Source organism: Cyprinodon variegatus, unplaced genomic scaffold (assembly GCF_000732505.1).
Source record: "Cyprinodon variegatus isolate N-32 unplaced genomic scaffold, C_variegatus-1.0 Scaffold447, whole genome shotgun sequence".
NCBI classification, from domain to species: domain Eukaryota; kingdom Metazoa; phylum Chordata; class Actinopteri; order Cyprinodontiformes; family Cyprinodontidae; genus Cyprinodon; species Cyprinodon variegatus.
The window spans coordinates 41,547-51,887 of NW_015150900.1; the positions used below are offsets into that span (position 1 = coordinate 41,547).

Sequence of the window (10,341 nt, forward strand, 5' to 3'; positions counted from 1 at the left end):
GGGGGTCCAACCCGTTACTAGCATGGGGTACCTAATAAAGTGGCCGGTGAGTGTAAATCAATGCAGGAACGTCTGGAATCTGTTTAGAAAAAGCTAATAAACACTGACAGGTAGGGACTTGATGTTTGGATGAGTACTGAGATGGGGGCGGGGCTTGTTGTTTAAACCCCATTGGGTAAAGAGTGAGTGAAGGACCTGAGCCTGAGCCTGTTTTTGTATTTTAATCATTAGCTGAATTTAGTTGAATTGTTTGGTACCTGGAGTCTGCTGGATTTTTTTAATGCATTTTATCTATATTTTCCAGGTTAAATCAACAGGACACTCCTCAATAAACACTACTCAGATTCCTCTCCCTGGTTTACAGCAGGCCGCAAATCATAAACTCTAACAACCTTCAAACAATTTATGCTTCTAACAACCTCATAAACCTCCAGATTAGATCCAACTTTGCTTCTGGTTTTTCCAGAATCCTTCAATGCAGCTTTAGGGTGTGATGAGTCTCTGACTCAGCAGGTTCTGCTGTGAAACATGTGAAATATGTGTGTCCTCTTATCTACGGATGGTTGGACTCCCTCTGTTCTTATCCGACCCCGTAGGAAACCGTCTCCGGTGTCCCTCGGCGGGCGGCGACATGCCGGCTGCTGCTCAGCTTTCTGGCAGCTCCTTTCTCAGAGATGTCTGAGGAGAAACCTGACAAAGAGCAGCGAGCTGTGCAGCATCAATAAGGATTAAATCAATTCTCTGGATTGTTGAGTTAACTTGAAGGCCTGCGGGCCGAATGTGGCACGCCACGGCATTTTATCTGGTCCTTGAACGTCATAGAGAGCTTTAGCAGCGTCAGCCCGCCGCCTGGATGCCACAGCTCTGCCTTCAGGGGCCAACAGTTGGTTTCAATAAGGAACCGAAAGCTCAGATTGCGCCTCACAGGTGGCAGTTTTTAAGAGTTTAGGCGGAATATGAAATATTGATCTGTTCTGAAACCAACCCAGAGGAACCCCCCCACCATGTGGGCCCCACCCATTCCAGTTACTGACTGCTGCCGGATGGACGGCTGCTGGTTTTCCAGGCTGCATGAATTCCTGTCCGTCAGACAGGCAGTAATCTTCACAGCATCGTCGGTTTATAATCTGATTTAAGCTGATAAAGGATACGAGGAATTAAAGTTATCCACCATCATTTTTACAAACTCTTATGTTTTTATACGTCTGAATTTTTTTTATGTTTTAGTTTTACTGATCACAGCCCCTCAGCAAACAGGAAAAAAAAATGGCTTTATATTTGACATTCAGTATTTTTCTTCATGTCTGTTGACTTGAACAGCAGGGAAGGGGCCGATCCAGTCCGATCCGATCCAATCCAAACCGATCCGATTTACAGATCGGAAAATCCCGATCCAATCCACAGACCTTTCCGATCCATAAACTGCGTCTGCGCCGACTTCCTGCTACAAAGTTTCTCCGTCGGCTGCTCTGCTAGCTGGTTGCTAACTGCAGAAAGGATCTATGAAGAGAGAAGTTTCCTCCGCCTCTCATGAAGAGGTTCTGGGTAGGAAGTCCAGGTTACTGTGGATGTTTACAGTTAACATCGCTTTCAGCGCTACTTCCACATATCCAACCCAGTTTGAGGCGTCACTGTCCCGCGTTGGTGGAAAAAAATCACCCGGACAACAAGGGGAAGGTCAGATGACGTTCTGGGGCTCAGATAGGAGCAGCCGGAAATTAGTGCAAGAACACCAACAGAGAGAGCGCCAAGAAGGGGCAACCGGCGATCAGAGGACCCCGCCAGCCAGACGTAGCGCCGCAGGCGGAGGAGATTCAAGAGGCGGAGCACAGCGGTAGATCAGCAAAGCTTGCTGGGCAAACAGAGCACTGAAGGTGAAGATATCCTGGAAGAATGAGGCAGCGGCTGACCAGCTAGCCTCAGATAGCCTCTAGTGGCTAGCCGCTAGTAGCTAACTACTAGAGGGAGGACTGCAGGAGATCCTAGAAGTCTGCCAGGGAGGAGAGCACCAGAGCGAGGAGAGAAGGCCGCTGTCTGCACTGGGAATAGGACAATAAAACAGTCCTGGAGTTAAATTCCATCTATTATAGAGTTTTTAGGGTTCATATCTTATGTTCACTTTCTCATTAGTTGGCCTCTGGAGGGATTGAAAAGCCAACAGAATCCTGGATGGGGCATCATTTGCCTGATCCTTTAGTTTACATCATGAGAGGAACTCGCTGTCTGATCAGGAGAAAAAAAATCTTTCAAAAGGTTCATTAATATTTCAGAGCACTAATCTCTGCGTGGATAGGGATGAATTTAGCTGCCCAGTTTGCTACGAATGTCACTCAAGCTCCTCACATGTTGGGAAAGCGCAGCTAAGCATGATGTAATTATTATTTTAAAAAGAAAAAAATGAACCAAAAAAAGCATCTTAATAAATGCAGATTTCAGTAAAACGTCACAGAAAATAGCAGAAAGCGGTTAAAGCCGACCAATCAGAGACATGGAGAGGAGGAGAAAAACATGGATACTCAAACATCCAGAGACAGACGAGTGACGGATGTAAATTTTTACATCGATGGATTATTTACATGGGCTGCACTGCTGCCTTACAGGGTTTGATTCCCGGCCCTGGGTCTTTCTGTTCTCCCTGAGCATGCTTGGGTTCTCTCCGGGTACTCCGGCTTCCTCCCACAGTCCAAAAACATGACTGTTAGGTTAACTGGCTTCTATAAATTCTCCTTAGATGCCAGTGTGAATAGTTTTTTGTCCTGTTTGTCTCTGTGTTGCCCTGCAATGGACTGGTGACCTCTACAGGGTGGACCCCGCCCCCCTGTTCAGGATGGACCCCGCCCCTCTGTTCAGGATGGACCCCGCCCCTCCGTTCAGGATGGACCCCGCCCCTCCCCAGTAGACAGCTGGATATAGGGACCAGCACCCCTCACCACCACAGCTGGGATAAGATTATGGATTATTTATGTATTTATATTATAATAACGCCTTAAATGTTGTTAAATGATGCTTTTTATTTTGCATTTATTTCTCCGATTTTTTAACTGGTATCTGTGATATTTTTAACAACAAATGTTTAATGTTGAGACTGAATTCAATTAAATTTAATTCAGTTTATTTCTATAGCGCCAATTCACAACACAAGTCATCTCAAGGCATTTTATATTTCAACCGGATCATAAAGTCATATTGATTCAAAGTTTTCTATCTAAGGAAAACCAGTTGATTGACTGAAGATTGTTAATAATAAAACATTTGATTACTTTTAATTTTTTTATCTTCATATAATCAAGTATTATCAGGGGGGATTTTATTCCTATTTATTAGAGCCTTAATTTAAACACAAAACAACACATGATAAATGATGCATATTTACAACAACTTATTTCTCTCTTATCTAATTACATTAAAAACATTTAAGAAAAAAATCTAATTAGAACAAAGTTGTTTGGAAACAAATTTGTTTTATTTTCGTTGAATAAACTCTGCGTTAGTTTTAAGGAGAGAAACAGGGAAAAGTTTTTTAACTCTCAGGATGATTTAATGGAGGCTTTATTTCAGCTGTGTGTGTTTTCAGGATTTATCCGTCCTTCTGAGAACCGGAGGAGTTTATTCCACCGGAGCAGCTGAACGTTTCCACCCGACAGAGGAGCAACTGTTAGCGGACACACGCAGCCAGACTTACCGCTGAGAACCGTCCTGACTCTCCGGGACTTTAGAGCGACGTCTAAAGTTAACGTCTGTCCGCCGCTGGACGCCGCTTAGCAGACATGAGGAGGCCGCAAAGAAAAGGTCCAGAACCGGTTAGAACCGGTGAGTTCCGCGCCTCTGGCCGCCGGTACCGGAGTTCGGTGTGAGGAGCATCAGGTGGCGGAGACCAACTGGGAGGCTCATTTCCTCTGCGCACTACAGGGCGGCGCGCCGTCTGCGCATGCGCAGTGACACATCTGTCACCGAATGGTCGGGTAACCAAGTTCGTCTGAACACCGAACATTTTCAATGATTCCATAGCCCTGCATTTATAGAAATAAGAAAGGTCATGAAGGTGCAATAAACACGCCTCTATAACAGACAAGCTAAAAGAAAAAAATATTAGTTAAAAAATGTCAAATAGTTACAATTAATTAAGTAAATAAAATAAAATTAATTATAGGAATTACAACAGAAGGTAAAATAAAAATAAGGTACAATATACCTCAGAAAAATGAAAAAAGTCTCAGAAAGGAGGAAGATAATTATATATATAGTTATAGAGAGCTCCTCTTCTCATTCAGGGAGCAGGAGCTGCTGGTTGGCAGAGCTTAGGAGGTTTAAAGGAGCAGCTCAGAGATAAAGGAGGGAAAAACATTTAGAGATTTAAAAGCAATTCATCATTTAAAACTGATCCTTTAACATTCAGCAACCAAGGAAGAGATTTTCAGATAAGTAATGTGCTCCAACATTTTGGTTTTCTCCTTAAAAGTTGTTCTTCAGCATTTTGCACAACCTGCAGATGCCTGATAGAAGCATCAGATTACAAACACAGATTACAACATCACTGTTTGGATATGAAGGGTTAACTTTAACTGCCTCAAATGAAAAAAAAAGGTTGATTTGGTTAGCAGGTTAAATCCCAGATAACAGGCTTAACATGTTAAAGCAGAGAATGTATGTAGATGAAAACCATCACCTGGTTCTTGCTCATTCTGATGTAAAACATTTAAGTCCTTCCAGGATCTTATGACATGGAGACATTTGAACGAGTCTGAGGAGAAACTCTTGGCTTTTTAAAAGAAGGAGATAAATGTGGGGTAATCTGGGTAACATTGGAGGGAACGTTTCCTGAAGTAGGACAAGAAAGAAGGAAGGTACGAGGAGAAGGGCAAGGGGCCCGATACTGACCCCTGAGGGCCTCCGTATTGGAGAGGAGCGGCAGACTCACCCGCTTTTACTAAGAAAGTTGGCTGAGCCTAATAGGATGAGTAAGGCGCTGACTCCCCATCACTGCTCCAAACCAGAAATGAACACTTTATGGTCAACTGTGTCAAAGGCAGCAGTTAATAACGCGGCGCCCAGAGTCCACAGCCAAAAACGGATTAAAGCAATAGAAGTTAGAATAAAATTAAACTTTATTGTCTTTCCACTGTCAGAAATCCAGAGCAACAAAATTCCCTCTCTGCTTTTAACCCATCCCCTTGGGGAGCGCTGGGCTGCCAGGGTGCGGCGCCCAGGGAGCAGTGTGGGGTTAAGGGTCTTGCTCAGGGACCCAGAGTGGCAGTCTGTGGGAATGGGGCTCGAACTCACAACCTCTGGGATCCAAGCTCTTTGCCCTAACCACAGCCATAATATAAGAGTGGACCCCTGCATTGACTGCTTTCTCCCATCATATGGTGCCGCCATCTTGGGGAGGTCGACAGCTCGGCTCAGTGTAATATGTTGAACAGGAACAGAATCAATTTTAATCAACTTTAACTTTCTAAATATTGAACAAATTTTCGCAGGTTTTTTTTGTTCAGTTTATAAAAATATTCTTAGTTAATATAGTAATCGAATATTCTGATAGGATGGATGTTGCAAAGCACCAGTCAGACATTTTTATTACTATATACAGAAACAGATTTATATAGATATGCACGTTTGCTGCTGTAACAACACAATACACCCACTATGGGACAATAAAAGGAGTTTCTATTCTATGTAGTATATATCTGCTGTTTATTCAGTGATGTCTCCAAAGCTCTGATGGTATAACAAAGTTCTCCCTCCATCCCTGATGTCATCAGTCTGTTGATTTAAACTAAAATACGCTGCAGTGCTGAGGCATCCTTCTTCTGATCGGCTTAAAGCAGCAGGTTAGGGGAGCAGGTCGACCTCCCCAAGATGGCCCCCGTAATTTATTTAATTGAAATATGGAGAAAAAAAAGGCTTATAATCCCTCCAGTCTAAATCACAAACCGTTACATAAACATCAACACTGAAAGATGGTTTGTTCCAATTGTGCTGATAAGAAAAACAGATTCAGAGCTATAAAAGTATTTGATTTATTACTAAAGGTCAAACCATAACCGTCAGGTGAAAGTCCATCTTCAGCAAAGCTAAGGGTTGCATAAAGAACGGCTAACAGGTGTGTCTCCCTGTTAAACTTTAACATATTCTAAACGTGGAAACTTCTTCATTTGTCTTCATTTGATGAATTTACACCTTACGCAGTGGGAAATCTTTGTTAACTAGAGGTCATAATTTGGCAGCTGAGGTTTAGAATCATTAGAACACATTAGCAGACGTCACTTTGGTTCAAATGAAGCCAAGTTTCCCATGAATGAACAATGAGAGCTGCTGCTGTCAGACCAACCGTCACAGAACTGCTTTCATCAGAGGGGGAACCTGAAAAGACGACAGACGTGGTTCAGTTTGTCCCGTCCAGCCTGCAGCAGAGGACCACCTGAACTCATTCACTGGCAGCACTGCAGCTGCTGCTATTATTACAGGGTAGTTTTATCGAAGCGTTTAGGAACTACATCTGTAAAGAAATAGGAAGTTAGATGTGCTGAAGTTAAAAGTGTTGCTTTCATCCCTGATCTCCTCATTCCTCCTTTGTTGCTTTTGAGTTTAAAACAAAACTCCTCCAGATACCGACAGCTTTCGCTGCTCCTGCCTAATTCCTGCAGTTGGTTAAAATAATCCTCGTTATAAAAGCAGTCAGATTCAGTTGGTTAGGGTTAGTTATATAAGCCTTGCAGTTAGCGGCCATCATCCACCTGCCTCAGCACACCCAGTGTCATCAGAGAAGGCAGTCGGCGCTGTGACGATCATGGATTTCTGCACACATTAGAGCTATTTTTAGCTATTTCTGGCTAAAATTAGAGCTAAAATCCTTTAGCATGGAATTAGCGTATCAGAGGTTACTTCTGCTGTTCCCCTTCTGTGAGCAGCAGGATGACAGTAGCCCCCATCTGAGCGCCGTCCTCATCTGATTGACTTTATCATTTAGACAGACGGGCAGAAACCGGTTAAACGTTTCTATCCTTCATCACTCGTTAACAATCCTGCTGCCGACCGGTAGTTTATTGATTCCTCACACGTATGGCCTTCAGGGACGAGGCCTTGGTTCCTCATCACTCAGCCAGGGAGCTTTACTTCCTTCTAGGAAAAAAGGGTTTGGCTGTAAACTCTGACGTTTCCAGAGTCTCTGTTTGAACGGATCATTAATGTCGCTGCAGGCTGAAGTGATTTGATTCATTGTTGTTTCCTTTCCACGGTAACCCTGCCCTGTTCAAACAGGAATATGTTTCTCTGTTTAATCATCTGAAATCTGCCTCTTCAAATGTTTACAGAACCTAGACTCTGCATAAGCTGTGGATCAAGTCTCTCTGCTGGGCGTATTTTCAGAAACTTTTCTATGATCAGAGGTATTATGAAACATCATCTGATTTCCCTGGTTTTCACTTTGAATCACTATTTTCTCTGGATTTTTCCTCTAAATGGTTTGTGTGTTGGTCTCTGCTGTGTATTTTCGTGGCGTTTGCACCCCTTGGCAGCTGTTCCAGCTTGTTGTGTGTTATGTGTTTGTATTTTAGGGCTCGCCAACTGGTTTTACCAGAAAGGTTCCCAGCCTGCATTTAGCTGCTATTTGAATTCAGGTTGGATTCCTGAAGTAAAGATTTTAAAAATGATTCCTGTCATTTGCTGTTTCTTTTTATTGAACTAAAGGCTGAAATCACACATGGATTAATCCGATAGGGTATAAAGTAATCAGGCTCTGTGGTCCAGCTCTACGCTTCATAGTCCCTCATTCCTGCGGTCAGGTAGCAATCCGACCCACTGGTGTCGAGTGAAACTGGACTGGATGATCCAGGTCAGAAAGTACAGAGATCAGTTCCATCCGTTTCCAGCTCCATAACGCAGACTAATCACCTGCTTCAGTGAACGGGATGAAGGAAAACCAGGCAGGGATTTTACTTTGTGGACCTGGGTGTGGGTCGCTTTAAACTGCTTTCACACTGTTTAAAAACTAACAATCAATGATCAGAAATATTCAAATGTTTATTGGAGGGAAAAAAGCTTTAATAGATATTTCCTTTCTGGAAGGTCATCAGAAGATGAAGTTTGTTTGAAATCTTTCAGCAAACATTTTGATCACGGAGAGCGGAGCGTTTAGCTCACTGATCCTAACAAGCCGCAGACATCATCGTCCTGCCAGGCCGTTAGCAGCAGCCATGTCTGTGCTGCCATGTTGGCTCTGATCTAAGCCCCAAATGGAGATAAATGTAGAGATCAGTCCTTTGTTGTTGCTTCATCATCAGGTTGAACCAAAGGAAACGTCTCTTTATTCTCTTTAAGGAATCATTATTAACAAAGCCTCCATCAGCAGAGAGCAGTTTCCTCTTATCCTGTTGAAATCAGGCCTTGTTCTCCGGTTCCTCTCCTTCCAAGGCATCAATAACATTCGTCTTTATAATGCGGGTTTAGAGTCAAAGACCCAAAAGCTGAATCTAAATAATTTCTGGGGAAAGTGTGTTTAGTACGGAGCTAAGGATCGACAGAAACGCCCTCAAGGCCTGAATGTCTGGCGGCTGCTGCCGTAGGGTGACTTTAACCTCCTGCTCTCCATCGGCTGTGGGATTCTGATGAGCCTCTCCGGTGTAGAGCAGCTCGCCCAGGACCAGCGTGCTGCAGGAGGCGTCTGGCTGCAGCGTATGCGTGTAGAGGAACACCTTCCATGGCAGAGCGTGCGACGGCGTAAAAGCCAGGGTCTGGATGTTGACCAGCTGCATGGCGGCGTGAAGGCTCTGCGGGGAGCGGCGGGGTACGGCCGTACACCTGATGGTTTCCTCCAGCCACAGGCAGTCTTCCCTCTCAGCAGCTGATTCTGTTAAAGCAAAGATGAAAATGGCTCTTTGAGCTTCTGTCATAATTTCAACTAAAGAAATTAGCTGTTAGCAAAACGCTGAATCTCCTTTCTTAAACATGTAAAGAGATGCACCAAACGATCAAGTATGGGCGGCTTCTGGGCGGAAATCAGCCCAGATGAAGCCAAATTACAAAGGAAGCCAGCAAAAATGAGAATAACATTTTAGTGGCTGAACAACAATACAAAGTGCTCCAGGCCACCAGGGGGAGACAAACATAAACTCATATTGAACTAGCCTCTCAGTAAAAAAATATGGGAAGCTCAGAGATTTAGGGTTAAGAAAAAATAATAAATATATCTGTTTCTACCCGATCCGTATCGGGAGCACGATCCGTATCGGAAACACGATCTGTATAGGAAGCACGATTTGTATCGGAAGCACGATCCGTATCGGAAACACGATCTGTATCGGAAGCACGATCCGTATCGGAAACACGATCCGTATCGGAAACATGATCTGTATCGGAAGCACGATCCGTATCGGAAACACGATCCGTATCGGAAACATGATCTGTATCGGAAGCACGATCCGTATCGGAAACACAATCTGTATCGGGAGCACGATCCGTATCGGAAACACAATCTGTATCAGAAACACGATCCGTATCAGAAACACAATCTGTATCGGAAGCACGATCCGTATCGGAAACACAATCTGTATCAGAAACACGATCCGTATCAGAAACATGATCTGTATCGGGAGCACGATCCGTATCGGAAACACGATCTGTATCGGAAACACGATCCGTATCGGAAACACGATCCGTATCGGAAGCACAATCCATACTGGGAGCACAATCTGTACTGGAAACACGATCCGTATCCGGAGCACGATCCGTACAGGAAACACGATCTGTACCAGAAACATGATCTGTATCGGAAGCACAATCCATACTGGGAGCACGATCTGTACTGGAAACACGATCGATATCAGAAGCACGATCCGTACAGGAAACACGATTCGTACCATCCATCCCCACATGTCGAACAGATAAGTCCAGGTCGCCATAAATAATGTCATAATGGAACTAAAATTTCCTATTTCTCTGCTTAACTCACTAAAGAATGCTAATACATATCTTTAAAAAAAATTTTATGACTTTTCTGAGATAATTTTGGTGCTTTTCACATTTTCTCCATTAAACAGCTTCTCTGACGTCATCATGGGACATCGGAGCAGTCCATTAAAATCGGATTAAACCATGTTTATCTGCATTCCAGTTGTTTGTTTCTTTAGACTACGCACAATATAGCATAATGTTAACGTGAAAGGAAAACGTTGAACTAAAAAAGGCTAGATTTATGTTTAAATCCAAAGCTGATAAAGTTAGCTTCTGGAACGAGCGTAGGATCCCATTTCCTGTACAGATCAGAAACAGAGGGATAAAACTGAAAGGATTTTAATGCATTTATTTTATCAGGAAATAAATTATTAAAGGGGTCATAGAATAACG

At 43.4% G+C, this 10,341-nt stretch overlaps 2 protein-coding genes across 2 annotated transcripts in view; both read right to left on the reverse strand.

Moving 5' to 3' along the window:
- The window catches only part of LOC107093796 (alpha-1,3-mannosyl-glycoprotein 4-beta-N-acetylglucosaminyltransferase C-like), a 10,929-nt gene extending 7,037 nt beyond the window's left edge, over positions 1-3,892 (reverse strand). Inside the window, exon 1 of the mRNA XM_015389073.1 lies at positions 3,683-3,892. The gene's annotated coding sequence lies outside the window, so the exon portion shown is untranslated. The remainder of the gene's footprint in view (positions 1-3,682) is intronic.
- A 3,542-nt stretch (positions 3,893-7,434) lies between these two features.
- The window catches only part of ap4b1 (adaptor related protein complex 4 beta 1 subunit), a 34,643-nt gene continuing 31,736 nt past the window's right edge, over positions 7,435-10,341 (reverse strand). The window contains exon 14 of the mRNA XM_015389068.1: positions 7,435-8,845. Within this exon, the coding sequence (XP_015244554.1) occupies positions 8,469-8,845 (377 nt within the window). The 3' untranslated portion in view covers positions 7,435-8,468. The remainder of the gene's footprint in view (positions 8,846-10,341) is intronic.